General features: G+C 56.3%; 1 protein-coding gene across 7 annotated transcripts in view; it reads right to left on the reverse strand.

Annotated features, from left to right (window-relative positions):
• The window catches only part of CTIF (cap binding complex dependent translation initiation factor), a 282,057-nt gene that overhangs the window by 114,222 nt on the left and 148,503 nt on the right, over positions 1 to 19,332 (reverse strand). For all 7 annotated transcript variants that reach the window (XM_025429643.3, XM_025429642.3, XM_025429644.3 and 4 more), the window contains one exon: positions 19,093 to 19,169. In XM_025429643.3, the coding sequence (XP_025285428.1) occupies positions 19,093 to 19,169 (77 nt within the window). The remainder of the gene's footprint in view (positions 1 to 19,092; positions 19,170 to 19,332) is intronic.

Genomic DNA, 19,332 nt, shown 5'->3' on the forward strand with positions numbered 1-19,332 from the left:
ACTGGTGGGGGCGGCTCACGGGCCGCAGCGGTGCAGATCCAGAAAGTTCCCAGTCCAATAGCATTGCTTTTATTCTCCCTTCCATGGAGAAGACTTCAGATCTGGAGCCACCCATCCTTTATGTGTCTCCTTCTCCCCCCATACTACCAAACACCACGCGCACATGTGAAGGCAAGAAGCCAGAAAATAAATATGCCAAAAGGAAAAATCGCTGGAAAGAAATAGAAAGAGCAAAACTGCGCCGTCCCAAAGCGGCAGCCTGGGTGGGGCTTCCCAGTAAGCCGTGCTCACACGCTCAGGCTAAGCACGTTCTCCCAGCTTTCATCCTCAGCTCTGACTGCCGCTCACTGCAGCTAGAGGCAGGGAGGGCCCGGGACCCGGGGGATGCCCTGGGGTCTGCTGAGGGGCCCCCTGGAGTGTGCGGAGGTCAGGAGGGCCACTGGCTGCAGAGCCTGGAGCGGCACCAGCACTCATCCCATGCCCGTCAGCTTTCCAGACCCAGATGCCAGATCCACAATCACCAGGCTCACTGACCACAGCCCGTGGGGCCATGCGGAGGGGACCACAGAGACGAACCCGCTGTCTGCACTGACCGGGGCTTGACTCTTGGAAGCAACGCAAGGAGGCCTGAATGCTCCCACCCGGGGCCAGCTCAGTAATTACAGGTTTCCCTAACAGTCCGGGAAGGGGTGGTTGCCGCCGCGGAGAAGCGGGCGAAAGGCTTCGTGGCGATCGTTCCCAGGCCTGAGTCCCTCATAACCACCGGACCGCCCCGGTGCGCCCTTTCCAACTCCTCTTCTTCCTCCGACATACAGCAGCCCAGCCCTCCCCCTGGGATCGTCCCTTGCCCCCCCACGGCACCCATGAGGTACAGCCTGTTCTGGCCCCAGAGCCCTGGGCCGGCACTCCTGGGGAGGACGGCAGGTGGAATGGGAGCACCTGCCCCCACTGAGCAGACCTAAGTGTCCCTGGCAGACATTCTCAGTATGACCCATCTCGGTGGGGGAGCTTAAGCCCCAGCTGGCATCTGCACACCTAAGCCCAAAAGGATGGGAGTTGGGCTCTGGGGCCCTTGGACGCTGGGAGACGGTCTGTGCCCGGCCGTCACCTGTCAACACCTCTCTTCCAGCTCCCAGTCTCTTCCCCTTCCTCTCTCCACCGTGGAGCCCGTCCTTGGCACCACCCTCTGCGTGCCTCAGGCCTTCCAACCGCGTGCGTCAGTGCTGCCTTCTGTCCTAGACTCACTGCCTGGACAAGTGTATGCAACACATCACAGAGGCCGCTGGGCCTTGGTGCACAGGGTCTGTGCCCTGTGCTGGCTTTCCGGGCTCTCCGTGGGGGCCTGCCGCCTCGACCTGCGCTCTCCACTTGGGCCGAGTCCTCCATCGTGAGGCCGCCTCCGCCTGCCGTCCCTGAACACCAGCCCAGGTGGTCCCATCAGGACCTTCGCCTTGGCTCAGTCACCTACGGGGATGTACTTCCTTCTGCCCGGCCCTGCTGGAGGGACTGATCGCGTTGCACCTCCTCCAGGAAGGCTTTGTGGCTGCTGCCGGAAACCCCAGAAATCTTTCCCTTTTCTGAAGTCCCAGGGCCCACGGCCTGCATCGTGCACTACTAGACACACGTGCGCGTGCACACACACACATACCTGCACATACAAGCATACCACACACACGCACATACAGACAATCGCATTACAAAGTGAATTGTTCAACATATTTTTTTTTTTAAGTAATCTGTACGCCCAACACCGGATGCAAACTCATGACCCAAGATCAAGAGTTGCAGGTTCGGCTGACTGAGCTGGCTGCCGGTCTCTATCTGCCACTGTCCAGCGCATCTTCATCTTCTGCCTCTAACTAGACCGTATGCGCAGATGCCTGGTACCAACACAGGCCTGCAAGAAGTGCCGGACAGACTCTCCCTTCCTCACCAAAGCCCTCTTTTCTGGTCCCACTCATCTCCCTGGCGGGGGATGTTGATGACTCCCACCCCCCGGGATCACGGGGTGCATGAGGCCAGCACTGCCAATGCTTCCACCTCAGAAAGGAAACTTTTCTGTGCCCTAGAAAGCTGCCCTGATGAGAAACAGGAGATAAATGAGTCCTGGGATTGGAATAACTTTAATGTAGCTAAGCTGACATCATCTCTTTGACCACAGCCATGCTCCAGGGGGGCAGCCCTGACCTATTTCTGTGGGAGGTCATCGCCAAGAGAAGGAGAAACCTTGAAGGTCTCCGCACCTGCCGGCCTTGGGGACAGGGAATGGGGTCTCCAGCCTCCCTTTTAGCCTCACCTAGCCCACGCTGGACTTGAGCTGGGGGCTCATGGAGCAGCCTCTGTGGAATCTGAAGAAACTAAAATCCCCAGTGACCTTGCTGAGACCTGACCCTGCCTTGTGGAGACGGTTGGCTCTCTCTCCAAATATCCCTTTTAGTGGATCCCAAATGCCATCCACCTCTGTCAGAGTTAAGGTCACTGCTAAGGCACAGAGAGGTCTTAAGATGGGAAGTAGCGGGGGCGCCTGGGTGGCTGAGTCTGTTAAGCGTCTGCCTTTGGCTCAGGTCATGATCTCTAGGTCCTGGGGTCGAATCTTGTGTCTGGCTCCAACCCCAAGGGGGCATCTGCTTGAGATTCTCTCTCTCCTTCTCCCTCTGCCCCTTTCCCCCCGCGTTCTCTCTCTTTTCTCTCAAATAAATAAAATCTTAAAAAAAAAAAAAAAAAAGGATGAGAAGTAGGCCTTTACCCAGGAGAAGCTTCTCTCTGACACCCAGCCCTGGGAGACATGGAGAAGGGCTGGGCTGGTTGTGATTTCTGAGGGGCAGGGGCTGGAGGGGGGGTTGGGCCAACCACCCTGAGGTGGGCTGAGCACCCGCTGGCTTGGCTTGGCACCCAAGGAGACTTCTTTCACCAGCTGCATTGTAAATACCCACCTGGAAGGACTTCCCCGGGCTGCTATGCCCCCTCCCCGGCAGTCAGAGGCTCCTGGTTCTTCCACCTGACCGCAGGCGCTCCCGGGGCGTGGGCAGGGCTCCCACGGCCTCAGAGAGCCCTTCCCCTAACCCTGCGCTCCGCAGACTCCCCCAGGAGGGTGGCTGGCCAAGAGCCCGGTTGCTCCTGTTCAACCACTGAGGCTGGGGGCAAGGATGGGATCTGAGGGATTTAATGGGGGCGCCACTCCCCAGATAGGTGGGCGGGACTAAAGCACAGCGTTAGGCTACCAAGCTGAGGCTTCAATACGACCCCTATCCTGTTGCCAACTTCCCTTATCTGCAAGCCCCCCGTCTTGACGGACTCAGGCCTGAGAAGGTGTCCGAGGGTCTTGGGATGCCACCTCCCCCAGGAGGGCAGCTACCCCCTTGCAGGGAACACAGGAAACGTGGATTTGTGACCCAAATAGGCATTTGCACGAATGATGGATGCGCAGGCAGCCAAGTCCCAGCACCTCTCCAAATAATCTTCATTCATGCTACGGTGATTAACATGGTCAACGTGCAGATGGAAAATCTAGGGCAAGTCCACCGTGCCTCTCCTGAGGGTACGCAGAGGACTAACACCCCCAGGCGGCTGCTCGTGTGAGCCAGGACCTCCTCTTGGCTGCACTCGAGATGGACACGCAGGCAGGGTACTGGGCAGGCCTGTTCCTTGGGGCGTGCCTGGTGTGCAGGGCGCCCAAGGGACAGCATAGGCTGGCAGGGCCATACTGGTCTGCAGAAGAGGCATCGCTGTGACCCAGAGGAACTCCAGATGGTGAACGAGAAGACTTGCGCCCAGAAGGGGCTGATCAGCAAGGGGTCACCAAGAGCAAGACACCCCTCTTTGCCCTAAGATGCTTGGGGCTACGACATTAGCTATTGGCTGTGGGCTTTGCAAAGAGGCTCAGCTGCAGGAGTGGGGGGGCAGACGTCTTTGCAGCAGGCTTCTATGGGGGGTGGTGGGGAGGATGCTGGAGGCCTTGGCTGTGCATGGGTCTGGGCTAGCCAGCCCTGTTGCTGAGGAAGCCCTGTCCTGCCTGTGCCACCCCACAGGCTGTCCTTCCTCTCCTTCCCCCTCCACCTTCTCAGGCCTAAAAAATTTCAGGGAAGCAGGGGACCCGTGATGTCTATTTTTCCTATAGCTTTCTAAGTTCTGTGGCTGCCCATCAGGCGTCACTGGCTGCTCCCAGGTCCCCCGCAGCCTGAGGTCTCCCATCGCAGCATTTTGGCAAAGATCTCCTGCAGCCTCCAAATGCATCCTTGGGGACCTCCATCCACTCTAGGGCAGAGGGGTGGGAGGCTGATGAGACTGAGCTCAAGCAACTCGCTGGCACGGTAGCCTGAGATGTGCACCTGTCACATCCAGTGCTGTGTTCAAGGCTAGAGCATGCTGGGGACTGGGGCAAGACCACCTGGTGCCCCCAGGACCTCTCTTCTGGCTTTCCTGCCACCTCTGGCCTGGGCCGGGACCCTGGGCGGGCACTCATTCTCAGCAGGGAGGAGGGAAGGGCGACATGAGCTCTAGCCACAGAGGCCTGGGTTTGTCCCAAGATACATTTGAGAGCAGAGTGCGAACCATGACTCGTTGGCTGCGCCTTGGTCTCAGCTGTATGACAGAGACTCGTTTTCTTCTCTTCGGGCTTCGTGGAGGATTTGTGATAATCTAGATGAGAGATTTGCAAACTACCGCCTGTGGGGCAAATCCCCCACCATCTGTTTTGGCGAATGAAGTTTGTTTTACTATTGGTTCTTTACGGGATACATTCACTGACCCCTGACCCAGACAGGATGCCCATGGCAGGAGGCATTCCAGAAGCAGCAGCTTCAGCGATGACTTTACAGTAGTGGGGACAAAGGGACAGTGCGGGGGGTGGGGGTGGATGGGGGAACTGTCGGGATTCTGTCCCCAACCTGATCAAACTAAGGAGACCTTCTTCTATTGGTTTATATGCTTTGTTTTCATGACTCAGCTTCTCTCCCAGTTCCCAAGGATGTGCCCTGGGTCACCCCACCCAAGGTGGGTCTGCGTGCACCTGTCAGTGATGCCCCCCACCCCTTCAGCTCTCGAGGGTCCTGTTGGCCCACAGAGAGGGTCTGAAGGCCATTCCTCAGGGCATCATTCTGTGCCTCCAGCCGTGCTTCAGCACCCCGGAGGGCAGGCAGCGGTCCTCGTTCCCAGAGCCGGCCTCAAGAGCGCCAACCCCTGCTGACCCCCGCGGCCATCTGTGCTCAGGGAACACCTCCTTCTCTTTCTCTGCTTCTTCCTTCTGCTCTTTAGGCCTCTTCCCTCTGCCCGGACCCTCGAACGGCTCTTACCTCAGCCCTCCCGTCCCCCAGCCACTGTGTGCCTGGCTCTCTCGGGCCCCGGGAGGGGGCCTTCTGCAAGGATGGAGATGCTCTCTATCTGCCCTGGCCCACATGGTCACCATCAGCGCGTGTAGCTAGTGAGCACTTGAAAAGTGGCCTCTGTGACTGAAGAACAAGTTTTGACTTTACTTCGTTTTAATGAAACCTAAATAGCCACCGCAGCTATACCGTACTGGGGAGCGCAGCTCTGGGCAAAGAGGGCTCTATCACCACGTCATGCCATGACCCCATCAGGAGCCAGGGCCTCCTGAAGGCCCTCTGACGGAGGAGAGCCCGCAGACGGGAAGGGACAGACTACAGAGGCTCCTCTCTTGGCCTTCACCAGGGTTCATTCGCAACTTTTTCTCATACCCACCCAGACGCTTCCAGTTCTGACAGATGCCTGTCCTCTCGCCACTATTCTGAACCCCTATGGTATCTGGTCATCCATCCCAGGTGGGACAGCCCTTACCCAAGACAGGCAGACAATCCAAATCACTTTTGATTCTGGAGTGGGTATAGAAGAAGTGCGGGTCCCCCCCGGTAGAGCCAAAGGCACAGAATCCTGTGGAAGAGCGTCTGCATATTCTTACCCAGTCCTGCAAGGTCTTGAGGAGGCCGTGTGGCCTCTCCTAGGCTCCCCAACACGATTCTTGCAATGAGGCCACTTACATGGGTCTTATCTGCTTCCCAGGCCTGCTTCGGGGATGCTCGGAGGGACAGTGCAGGAGACTTCTCTACTTGCAATGATCAAGCCATGATCTCAGGATTGTGAGAATGAGCCCCACGTTGGGCTGTGTGCTCAGCGCAGCGTTTGCTTGAGACTCTCTCTCCCTCTGCCCCTTGCCCTGCTCCTGCTCCCTGCCTCTTTGAATAAATAAATCAGTAAATAATAAAAAATAAAAAAAATAAAATCTTTAAAAAATAGACTTCTATTCTTTTCTCTCCTACACAAGGCAGCCTTCCCTGTCAGTGTCTGACAGATTCAAGTACTTCAGTATGCATCTAATTAAAGTCCAACCTTTTATGATCACCGAGATTATAGAGTTCAAGGGAAAATAAGCAGATGTCTGAGTGTGAGTGTACGAGTGTGTATCTCGGAATGTTCCCTTTTCCTGGAACTACCTGCTGGACCCCCGGAGGATACGTATGTTCCAAAGCTCAGACAATAGCATCCTCTGGCTTGACACCTTCCCCAAGTAGGAAATACTCTCACCCATGTTCCACTGTACAGAGGAGCCATGGACAGGACATTCTTTCTTTTCTTTTCTTTTTTAAAGATTTTATTTATTTATTCATAAGAGACACACACACACACACACACACAGACAGAGATGCAGGCAGAGGGAGAAGCAGGCTCCATGCAGGGAGCCCGATGTGGGACTTGATCCCAGGACCCCGGGGTCATGCCCTGGGCTGAAGGCAGATGCTCAACTGCTGAGCCACCCAGGCGCCTGGACAGGGCATTCTTAATAAGATTTGAGGTTGAACCAGAAAAGAGACAACACAAAACACTGCAAGCCATTCAAAGCTCTTGGTGGATTTTAGTAGGTCATTTAAAGTGGGAGATGGGGGTGGGGGACAGCAGTGGCACAGAAAGGAATGAGAAACAGACACAAACAGCTGCCAATGTTTCCTGTCTGTGGGGACTCATGCGCTTGTCTAGCCCCCTCCTGCACTGTACCAGGGGCAATGTGTACGACCAACCGAATATGGTGGAAGGGATGCTATGTCATTTTTGGGATTAGGTTGTAAAAGCATGACAGCTTCTCTTTCCATCTCTCTCTCAGATCACTCATCCTATCATGAGCACCCTACAGAGAGGCCCACATTGCAAGGAAATGAAGCTTCCGGCCAACAGCCAGCGAGGAACTACAGCTTGCCAACAACCACGTCAGTGAGCTTGGAAGAGGACCCTCTGGCCCATCCAAATCAAGCTTTCAGACGATCACAATTCTTGCCCACAGCTTGACCATGATCTCAAGAGGGACTCTGAGCCAGAACCACACCCAGTGAAACTGCTCCTGGATTCCTGACCCTGGAAAATCATGTGAGATCATAAATGTTTGTTGTTTTAAAGCTCTGCATGTTGGAGCAGTTTGTTACACAGCAGTAGATAACCAATACAAACGTCCAGGCCAAGCTCCGTTTCCAGTGCGCGATCCTCGGAAATGGTAATTGCCAGGATCCCTGGAGCAGTCATGCACACACACAACCGTGCACAGACGTGTGCCCTACAGCCTCACACACGGGCAGGATGTCCTCGTGCGGTGTAGCCCCTTGACACTGCTCCTGTTTTCTGAGCTTCATCTCATTCAAACCACAGAACAGTCTTAGAACATAGATGCCCTATGTTATCGAGGTGCAGACATGCCTTTGAGGCTCCCTATCTAGCAACCAGACCCAAACCCAGTCTGGAGCAGTCTGAACACTCGAGGGGCCACCTACACATTTGGCTGCAGTGCCTCACATTATGTGACGTCCACAAGGTGACGGTAGGGGCACAAGGGATGTTTGCCTAAAGTGGGGTGGTTTTAGGCTTTTAGGAGCTAAAAATTCCGTCTTCAGAAAATACAACCCATCCTCCCTCCCTCCGTCTCTCCCACCTGCCCATCCCTGTACTGGTTTCTCAGTGTGCCAGAAACTCAGCACCAGATCATGCTCTTAACTCAGACAAAATGCAAAGTGGCCTGCCCTGGTTACCCATTTAGGCCAGACGGACCACGGACAGCCCGGTTCATTAGACGGGATGCAAGAGCAGTAAATCTGGGTAACGGGCACCACTTGGGAATAGAGGGAGTGGATGAAGAGGTGGAGCTGGTTTTCCCGAGTCGTGTCAGAAGAAGCACCACAGTAAACAAGACACTAGTGCTCCAGCCAGGAAAGGGTGCCCCACACGCCCTACCTACTGTCCTGGGGTAGGACGGGGTTGCAGGGTGGGGACTGTGAGGGGAGGGGAGCCGGCCTTCCTGGGCCCTGTCCAGAGACACCCCAGCAATCGGCTCCTTACCCTAGCCTGACTGAGCATCTCCAAACTCCCAGAACATCAGGGCAAAGTCAGGATTCCGCCCTCCGCCTGTCCTGCCCTGCTCCCCACTCCCCTCACTGAGCCACGGCTGCAGCTCATGGCTCAGAGGCACCAGGTTTCCTGCCCAAGGTGACAAGCCTGTGCCATCTGCTCCTTGACGCACTGAGCCAGTCTGGAACACATTCACTGTGGCCGCTGAGCCACCAGACCAACATACCCGCAACCCCACAGCGTACTCTCTTCCTTCTCAAAACGTTCCTCAGCTTTGTTTTGGGTCCACACGCACCTTCCTGGAGTTCAGTGCCAGCCTGACAAACGGAAAGCCTGAAATAAGCTGCAAACCAGAGTGAAGACAGCTTGAGGGCTGGCGTACCCCTGAGGGAGGGGGTGACTGTGGCTAACGCAAACCCCGGGAGGTGGCTCAGGATGCGGGGGCTCGCCCTCCCCCACACAACCGAACCTGAGTCCTGCACGTTCTGGGGCCTCCCACCTGCCCCCCAATCCCTCAGCTGCTGCACCTGCTCCAGGGGAGCCAGGGGACCAGAGTGCGCCAGGCCTCACTCTGTGGGGAAAGTCAGGGAAGAGGATTAGAGAGGCCTAAAAGGACCTTTGGCAAGGTGGATCGTGCTGCAGGTGGACACTGTAAAATAGGAGAGAGCCCCCGAGGGTGAAAGTCGGGTGGAGGGGTCCTGCGCAGGGAGCACAGGGGCAGCGGCGGGAAAGAGGTGCAGGAGGGGAGGGAGGGCAGGCCAGAGGGCAGGGGGCGTGCCTCCAGGGAGCTCAGCGGGGAGGGCCCGCGGGGGGCGGGGGGCCGCTGGTGGGGGGCTCTGAAGGCCCATGACTGAGGTTACGCGCCCCATCAGCAACCTCACTGCTCTGTGCAAGTTACTTTCCTCATTTGTAAAACGGAAATAAACACTCTTTCCGGCAGCTGCGTGTGGGGAAGCTTCTCAGTAACTCGGCCCCAAACCACTGCGGTGTTATGTCCTGGGGCCTGTAAGTTTTAAGCTCCCCTCAGAGCTGTAGGTAAGTGTGAGTGTCCCACCTACAACAGACCTACAGAGCTGGCCAGGCTGTGCCTGTCTGTCTGTCTGCCTGCCTCTCCGTCTGTCTGTTCAGGTCCATCCGTTCTGCATTTCCAAGGGCACCAAGCTGCCTGCAGGTGCCACCTGAGAGATGACCCCTGGGCATGCAGAGGACAGGGGACAGGTCTGCGTTCACAGGCATCACCTCCGAGGACCCAGGGGCCTGTCATCTTGAGTTATTTTAATTCTGCTCGATGATGTCTTGCCTAATCGAGCCCCTGCATCACTTCTGGAAACCAGGCCCCCCGCCCCCCTCCAAAATACTCCAAACCATAATAGAGGCCACCTTGGCTTCCCCAAAACACACGCATTGGAATAAATGACTAAAATTAAATTACTAGGGAAGAATCAGAAATAACTCTTGGAGCTCAGGGTAGACGCTGATCAGGCAGGAAGGCTCCTTGGTATTTTTAAAACCTGTGCTCCCATCCCTGCTGGGAAACCTTGGGGAGTGTGTCCCGGGCTCTCCCCCTGGGACTGGGGGAGCTGGAGGAGGTGCTCCAGCCAGACGGCCCTGCCCCGAGAGCTGCCCACCATTCTAGAACTCATACCACCCCTCCTCCCGCTTTTTCTCACCGGGTGGGGCCCCCGCGACCTGGGCTCCCCCAGGGACCTGCTAAATGTGCCCACGCGTGAGTCATCTGAAGCGGGAAGGGCTCTCCGGGGCGTAGCTGAGCCGTAGCTTGGGGGGGCAGGAGGCGGAAGGTGAGTGGCCCTGTCGGGTCTGAAAGCTCGCCCTTGACTCGTTCCTTTGAATTCCGCACCAGCTCTCCACTGGGTCCCCCTGAACACAGCAGCCCCACGCTCTTCCCTGCCCTGGCGCAGGCCATTAGGGGATGGATCTTAGAAGCAGCGAAGGAGCCAAAGAGGGAGGCGGAGCATGTGGAGGACAGGACAGGCCCCCCCGCAGAGCGCTGCCTGGGGACGGGGCTCTGAAGCCCCCCACCCCTTGGCTCCTTCACCGCCCTGGGCGAGTCTCATTCCCCACCTGCAAAATGCACACAGACACAGACTCTCCTTCCTAAGGTTGTTGGTAAGATGACAGGAGCTGATACTCGGGAAAGGGCTTGCTGAACATGGTGAGCATTCTGCAAGTCCTGAGCGACTTCTGGGGGACTGGAGGTGGGCTGGGCTTGCCCGTGGGCCCGACAAGGAAGGCCCTAGGACCAGTGGGATGTACCGCCTGCCCTCTGAGGAAGGTGGTCCCAGGTAGCGTCCCATCTCAGGCAGCCAGAGAGCTGGGAGTAGGGAGACTCAGCCGGGCACGCGGGGTGCCCCAGGGTGCAGACCTACACCAGATTTGGTCCACAAAGGAGCAGCAGATATGGCCTATCTTTCTGGACCTTTCTGGAGAGGGCACATGGGCTGGATGAAGATACCAGGGGTACTGGTTATTGGCTCTGAAAGCCCCAGCTGGCCTCTGGGACTTCGTGCATACCTGCCATCAATGGTATTTGACGGCGGCCTTGCAGGCTGCATGTCAGTGTCCCTGAGCTAGCAAGGAGAATGGGCCTGGCGAGGGCCCTTGGCTCCTCAAGATCCCCTGCCTGGTGAGGGGCGACCTCGTCCTGAAGCCAAGTGAGGCTGGTACAGGCCCTGGGCTGCCCACCGTGCACACTGCCCCCGGGCAAGGCTGTGTAAAGTTGGGGCCCAAGGCCCTCAGTTGTGTCTGTTTCCAGATGCTCCAGCGAGGGAGGAAGGGCTAGGGGGTAACATTTCTGAGCCAGCTCCCAAGAGCCCAAAATGGCAGAAACTGGGAGACAGAGGAGACTGTGTGCCACCTCGGGTGGCTGTTGCATGGGGTCTCCCTCTCCTGTCCCAGGCACAGATCCCGTGAAGACACTCTTCCTCTGTCTCAGCCACTTTTCTAGCCAGCAAGCTTCCCGCCCCCTCCGGCCTCTGGGTGTGGGCCCTCAGTTTCCACTTCTGTTAGCTCTCTTGCCTCCGGGTCTCTCTCCTTTGCCATCTAGGGTCTATGGGGTCTGAATAAATCCTAATGGCTGGAAAAATAGGAAGACAGCAAAGAAGGGCAATGTTCAGCTTCCCAGCCGGGAGATGCCCACTGCCAGGGTGGGCAGGACCGGCACCCGGGAGCTCGGCCAAAATGCACAAATGGCCCTCCCACAGATGTGGGCCCGGGCCCAGGGGACATGCTGGTCCCTCCCTGGGAGAGGGGCCTGGGGCCTTGTCTGCTTTCCCACGAAGTGTGATGCAGAGGGCAGATCCTGAGCTGGGAGCGTGTGCCAGGATAGCAGGGCGAGAAGGGGCATCCAGGGAAGGCGCACCAGTCAGAGGGGGGGCCCGGCCCAGCTTGCCCTGCCCAGCCCAGGCATTGTCCCCAGGACCACAGCACAGAGGCCGGGGGCTGCTCCAGGCCCACGAGGGCTGGAATTTCACGTCAGTTGGACACAGACGTGGACATGTGGCTTCAAGAAATGAGCTGTTCTTCTTTCCAAGAGTGCCTGCTTGGGGGTGGGCGTGGGGGAGGGAGGAGAAGGAGCCTAAAAATAATTCCTATCTGACTCATTTTGCTTAGAATCTGACAGGGCTGCCTGCCAGGTGGGGGTGTGCCTGCCCCATTTTCTTATCTATCTTTAGCAGGGACTTAATGAGGGCAATTTCCTTGCTGGGATAGAAAGACAAACCTCAGGCAACGGCGGCGAGATCCGTCTTGCTGTCCCCTGGGCTCATCATGACAGGGTGGCAATGAGGGCTGAGCGGTCTGGGGGCAGGGGGGGTTCAGGGATGGCGTTATCTCAGGATGGGGCAAAGGACACAGAGGTCTGTCCCATCAGGGAAACCCAAGCTGGGTGGCGACCAGGACAGGGAGGGTCTCCTGCTCCTCCCTGCTCTTGCCCCCAGCTCGGCCACTGCAGCACAAACCAGATGGATTCCTAGGCCTGAAATCCAATCACTCACAACATATTCCTTTACCTTGAGCACCTACCTCTCCGCCCCGTCTTACAGACCAAGCACAGTGGGTTCCCTGTTCACCGTAGTCAAGGTCTACAGTCCCGCAAACACCGAATTAGGAAATACTGAACAGTTGCTCCCAGGCAAAATCCAGGGTCAGGTTTCTGCAAGCCGCTGGTCACTACACTGTCCCCATTTGGTTAAATACATAAACCTTATATTACGTGTTTCTGCCTAAAGACACCTTACTTAATAGATAGTGTTGATTCACTAATGGTGATGCATGGTCAACAGTCGGTCGATCACGAAAATACATCACAGGTAGGGTGACCATATGTAACTTGTGCCTCAATGATACGTATCTGACACACACCTTTTTCTCCAGGAGGCACATCACAGCCCTCATGCCCTTACGAACAGTAGACGGAGCCTCAGAGCTACGCTGGGGGGCACTTGAACCGACAAACTGACTCGCACAAAGCACACATGCACTCGTGAGCATCATCGCACTGAACCTTCGTGAGCAGGATGCCTGTTTGCAGTACAAGGGCTGAAGCACAAAAGTAGAGCATGTCCTTGCATGGCCTCGGCTGGGCACGTGCGTGTCGGGCAAGTCTGATTTCTTACCGCCCTGTGCATGTCCGTGAATGACCTTGAAAGGGCTGTGAATACTGCTTTCGGGGGTCATGCACACATTTTACCGTGTCGGCAAACTTGCAAATATGGAATCCACGAGCAGTGAGGACTGAGTCTACTTCCAGAAGGGCTAACTTAACAACTTATGTGAAGGAGCCGGTGGCTCAATCCAGGGCTCCAAATGAGGGTAATTCTTGATCCGTTCCTGGTTGGCAAGATCTGGGACTCAGTCATCCTCTCAGGATGAAGGACTCCATGACTGCGGGAGTCCTCTGTGGTGCTGAAGGGAGCACCAAGCTCCCAAAAGCAACTGTGACCTACAGGAAGGGGGGTTAAAGAGGTAGAGGGCATCCCCAGGGTCCCTGCCCGTGAGCCTAGAAATGAGGAGAAGGAGGGTTAAATTGATCCTAGAATGGAATGAGGGGTTGCCCACAACCAGGGATAACCATCCACCTGGGGTAGTCATCAGCATGTGTCAAGGGGTGGGCTGACCAAAGTTTAATGGTAGTCCTAAAATTGTATTTTCGTATTTCGAGGGAGAAGGAGGAGGGAAGTGTGAGGTTGCTTACAGGGATGATGTAAAATTAAGGGGGCAGCTGAAACGAAGGTTTGCCTTCTGTCAGAGGACAAATGCCAGAGCACCCGTACGATGCCCAGGACCTAGGGTGGGATGGCGGGAGTGTGATAGGAGCCCTGAACGCTCATCTTCTTGCCTGGAGATGGAGCAATATTGCTCAGGAAGAGATAATTCTTCACTGAGGTCATAAATGGCCCCTGAATACGTCTGAAGACTCCTGGAGAACAGGGTGCTAGAGGCTGTAGCTGTGTCATACAGTTTCAATTTGCAAAAAAACAGGAAAATATAGCTATCATTTCTCTTAGAGATTCCCAAACAGATGATTCGGAAGAAACGGTTGTGACCACTAATAGCTAGCACAGATTCAGACAGATCAGACCAAATTTACTGCCTTTTTTGAAAGGGTCACTTGCCTGACACATCTAGGGAACCCTGCAAATGTCAAAATTCAAGGAATGTTTCCAGAGGCTTGTTGTATCACCCTGTCCTGGGACCTGCTTTACTCATTAAAAATTGTTTAATTGATAGGTAAATCATACAACAAAATCTACCCTTTAATTTTTATTAAAGATTTTTTTAAGATTTTACTTATTTATTCATGAGAGACACAGAGAGAGGTAGAGAGACAGGCAGAGGGTGAAGAAGGCTCCCTGCGGGGAGCCTGATGTGGGGTTTGATCCCACGACCCCGAGATTATGCCCTGAGCCAAAGGCAGACACTCAACTGCTGAGCCACTCAGGTGCCCCAAAGTCTACCCTTTCAAAAGACATAATTCTGAATTTTTAGTCTATTTACCAAGTTGCATATCCGTCACTACTAATTCCAGATGTCCTGTTCATTTTTATCAGTGACCCAGATGATGTCACAGAGAGCCTGCAAAATCCAATCTGATGCCCGACACTAACTCTGTCCCTAGGGAAAGAGCCTGGCACCCTGGGAGGGTTTGGGCACGTGCTGGCAGAGGAAGGGAAGGAGGACTACGATTCTTAATTGGTTCTACAATTAGAGGACACCAAGCCCTGGTCATGGTCATGCGTAGGACAGAGGTAGCAAGAGCTGCTGGAGGCTGTAAACACCCTGCAGTGTCCAGGATGTGGCCCGAGTGCACCACCTGGGGACCCAGGGAGGGGGTGGCATGGGGACGGCTTGCTCTCCTGTCCCTCGCCCAGCAGGGCCATCTGACACGAGCTGGATGACCATGGCATTTTTTTCTTCCTTCCAAATATGCTTTGCAGGTGAAGTAAATGAACCGTTCTGAGGCCTCACTTAATGAAACAGATTAATTTGGAGAATGGCTCTCTTGTCTCCCTGGCTGGTAGGGCAGCGTGTGATGGAATGATAGCGCCTGCATGGGAGGCCCTGCTCTGTTAGGAGGCTGGGCTCTGCAGTGTGCTGTGTCTGCAGAGACTTGTCAACTCTCTGGGCCAGGGGCACCCGGGTGGCTCAGCGGTTGAGCATCTGCCTTTGGCTCAGGGTGTGATCCTGGAGTCCTGGGATCGAGTCCCACAACAGGCTCACCACAGGGAGCCTGCTTCTCCCTCTGTCTGCGTCTCTGCCTCTCTGTCTGTCTGTCTCTCAGGAATAAATAAAATCTTAAAAAACAAAAAACAAAAGAGCACACCTCCCTGGGCCAGGGCCCATCAGGAACCAGGAGCTCTGGCATTTCCCCGCCATTTATTTCAGTTGGGGGCGGTGGCTGTTGTGAGCTCCACCCTTGTGGCACTTCTTCTAGGCAGCTTTGCGGGGTGACTTCAGGGAGGTAGGCATCCCTGGCTCCCATACCTGTTCAACTACAGCATCCTCATGTCCTCCCATCACCCCTCCAAATTCTCCTTGCACCTCATGGCTAGTTCAATGCCCACCTCCTCCAGGAAGCATTCTTCAGCCACCTCTCGCTGGCTCCTTTCTCTGAACACTCAGATGCTACACAGTCACACACCATGTTCTGGTGGCTTCCGGAGCCAGAGAAGGTTGGGCAAGCCACACCTCTAGCCCTGGAGAGCAGGGACCAAGCTTGGCACTTCCTTGGTGTTCTCCGGAGCATGGAGCGCCACTCCATCAATCCCAGTAAGAGTTAAGTCCTGCTCCCCGGGGTGCTTGCTGTGATGCACCACCTGGGTCCCCCTTCAGGAATGGTGCACTGCCCAACCCTACCAGATGCTGCAGCTGCTGGGGCAGACCCCCCCTGGCTCTCAGCCCCTACAGAAACTGCCCTGGGCCTGGAGAGTTGCTGGCCTAAGGTTGTGGCAGTTCTCTCCAATGACCAGTGAGCAGGCAGGGGGATATAAAGACCTGCTCCTTCACTCCATCTTGGGACAGCTCTGAAATCACCTCTCTGTGGGGTCAGAACTCCCCAGCCAGGCTGCACTGCAGCTCAGCTTCTCCCTTTGTCCAATCCTGCTCCCTGCCCTTCCCTTCTACAGCTGTTGATCCACGGGTCATGCCTCAGTAAGTGCTCTGCCCGCTAATCTCCATCCCAGCATCTGCTTCCCAGGGAACACCGCCTCCGATGGGCCTCCATTGCCTCAGTTGCTCTCTCTGCAAATGGAGCAGGGTGGGGGAGGGGGGAGGTCGAGAAAATCCTGCCGCCCCAGCAGGTGAGGCCTCACGGAGGGTCCACACTGCGCAGTGGTGGGCAGCACGGCCAGGACTCAGCCCCCCGGGAGCCTGTTCCTCTGCCTGCACCTGCTGGGCTCGTGGTTGGGGCAGAGGGGAACCTCCCCAGGCCGCCCTCCAGCCAGCAGGGCTCTGGGGACTGAGCACACGGGACATGCTGCTCCCTGGGGAATGCTCAAAAGACTCATTTAGTGCAATTGTATCATGAGATGCATCGCTTTGTCCATCACTTTGTCCGAATGCAGCAACGCCTTTGAGTAGTTTCCCAAAAGAAACAAGTGGTTACTAGTTATGTTTTGAGAACATTTTTTAAGGAAAAACAGCCTATGAACTGCTCATGAGCTTAACCTTTCTCCGCCAAAGGAGGACAGTCACTGCTCAGCTAGAATCAGAATCACAGAGCCCCTCAGAGCAGCCCCCGAGGGCAGAGCAGGAGCCTGCCCCAGGGCAGTGGATCCGAAGGGACAACTGGTCCTGGAGGGAATGCAGGACAGAGCTCTCCCTGGGCTTGCAAGTAAGGTCATGGTGGGGGTGGGCGTGGGGGTGGGGCACAGCCCACCCTCGCTGCAGCCATCGCCCCACCCCTCACCTGCCCCCCAATACCTCGGACTCCAGAGGGGTCCGGTGCTAAGACCGCTTCCAGGGCCCTCATGGGATCGGATGGCTCAGGCCTCCCGCTTGGCAGACCCGCTGTCCGGGAGGGGAAGGCAGGGCGTGCAGCTCTGCCCAGGCCGCAGCATCAGTGAACAGGGGGATCCGCACCCGGTAATCCGGGGCACAAGGCCCAGGCGCCCCCCCCCGGCCTGCAGAGCACTCCAGGCACACCCAGCCTGGTGTCCAGCCGGAGCTGGGACACAACGCGGACTTCCTGCCCGGGCCCCGCTCCGCACACAAGCCCGCGGCTGCCGCCTGCTGTCCGGGATCCCACTCGGGCGGCTCCTCCCATCCCACTCGGGGGCATCCTTGGGCGCGCTGGCTGCTGGCCTCTCCCGTTACCAGCTAGTGTCCTCTGCTTGGGGTCCCCAGGACTGCGAGGCAGCTGCTCCTTCCCGCCGTGTAAATGTCTCGCGTTACTGGCCTGACCCCTCTTCCCCCGCAGCCTCCTCTTCGCTGGCCCCGGCCCGTCAGCCTCTCCTCCCGGGACATACTTTCCATCCCTTTAATCATCTTTATTGCCTTGCTTTGGACCCCGTCCCGGGGCCACATCCTTTGCGAGGTGTGCTGACCTAACCAGGCATTCGTTAACACGAGTGTGGCTCAGTGGACGGTCGGCTTCCCAGTGTGCACGTCACGCTCCCCTCCTACATTCCGCCGCTGTCCCAGGGACGCTGAGGGAGCCGGGCCCCCAGGGGAAGGTGTGGCTGACCTGGATGCGGACCGTGGCCTGCCACTGCTCCTGGGCTGGGGGGTGACTTTTCACTCGGAAGCATGGGGACTCCCCACACACCTCCAGACACATGCTTGGGACGAGGGGGTGAGGTGGGGAGGGACACCCAGCCTCTGCTCTCTCTGACCCTTCCCCAGTCCTTTGAGCATTCTGTTCTCCTTTCTCCCTACTTCTTCCCTCCACCAGGCCCCCAGAGTCAAGGAATGCGCCTTTGCGAGCCAGCAGAGCACAGAGGTGGCACACGCAGGGCAATAACCACACCCTGGTCAACTTTGCTTGTGAGCAAGGGGAAACTGAATTTCCCCTTTTCCTGCGGCCATAATGTGCCTAGTGGTTCTGACTTCTAACCAGGATGGCCTCCCTCCTAATTAGCTGTATGGCTGGTGTCCCCTGGGAAGGCCTCAGACTGGCTAAACTCACCAGCTGATGATGAGGAGTCCCGGGTGCCCAGTCCTCCATCCAGCCCAGGCCGTGGCCACCACACAACACCCCTTGTTCAGGGCCCACATGTGGAGGGACAGCCCAGGGACCCTGGCCCACCACAGCCCTCATTTCAAGGGGGGCAGCAGGACAACAGGAATCTCTGGTTTCTGAGTAAGGGGTGTCGGCTGGACTGTTCCTTGGCTTCAATGAGAATATTCTCTGTTCATTGAAAGGTGAAACCACAGGCCATACTTTGACCCAAGAAGAAGAAATTCCCTATCGAGGAACTTGCTTCATTTTAATTCCTTGGGCAGAAGTCTTTTTTCTTTCCTCCTTTGCCATCTACTTCCCTTCCTTCCTTTTTAAAAAAGTTCCAACCAGAAATAATTTACCCATATTCGAACAAAAAAAATATACTCTGATCCTGCTTTACTACGAACGTCCACAGACAGTGGGCACAACTCTGTGCCTGGAGCTCCCATTTGAAAATATACCATGAACACCGTTCCATGTAGGAAAGGCTCCAAGGGGCGGAGGCACATGCCTTCCTGGGGGGCCCAGCCTCAGCTGCTTGTGCGTCCGGGGCTGCCTCATGGCACTTTGTCTGGCCCCTTGCTATCACCCAGCAAGGCTGCTCAGTGGGGAGACCCTGGGTTTGGCCTCAGGGTCAGGGAGCTCCTCAGACACTGGAGGCAGGAGCACGTTGGCCTGATCCTGTGGCCACAGCCAGGATCAACTTTCAGTGACTGGGCAAGAGGAGGAGAGCCGGGTTCCCTTGTACTTGCGAGCGGCGGAGCCTCCTGGAGGCCACAACCTAAAACACACGTCGCCTAGGACCTAGTCCCCTGAGGACTGCTGATGTTGCTGTACACGGAAAGAACATTTCTCCTCCTGAACTGCAAAACCTACACCCTGCCCTGGACTCTTGAAGGGACGGAGCCACTCCCTGGGCTAGTCCTGCTGCCCCACGGGTGCCCGACCCCACTGCGTCATCTCCTAGGCATCTGCTGGTCATTGAGGAAAGCAAAACCACGGCCAGACCTGACGCAGTGATGGATGCATGGCCAAGGACAGAAAACCCAAAACTCTCGATGGAGTCTCCCTACCTTCGGTCATTTCTCCGCCTCCGAAACAGCTTCTTCGTGTGGGCGATCTCCACCTCGTGGGGCATCGGGTGGTAGCCCTGCGTGCGGGAGGAAGGCAGATCGTTAGGGACTTGCGCAAGAGAGCAAAGATCTTCTCACACTTCTTACACGTAGCTATTGATCATAACCTCAACGGCAAAGAGGAAATTGGGCAAAGAGGAAAAATGGAAAATGTGACGTTGATCAATTTCCCACCAGACA

Source organism: Canis lupus, chromosome 7, assembly GCF_003254725.2.
Source record: "Canis lupus dingo isolate Sandy chromosome 7, ASM325472v2, whole genome shotgun sequence".
Classification (NCBI taxonomy): domain Eukaryota; kingdom Metazoa; phylum Chordata; class Mammalia; order Carnivora; family Canidae; genus Canis; species Canis lupus.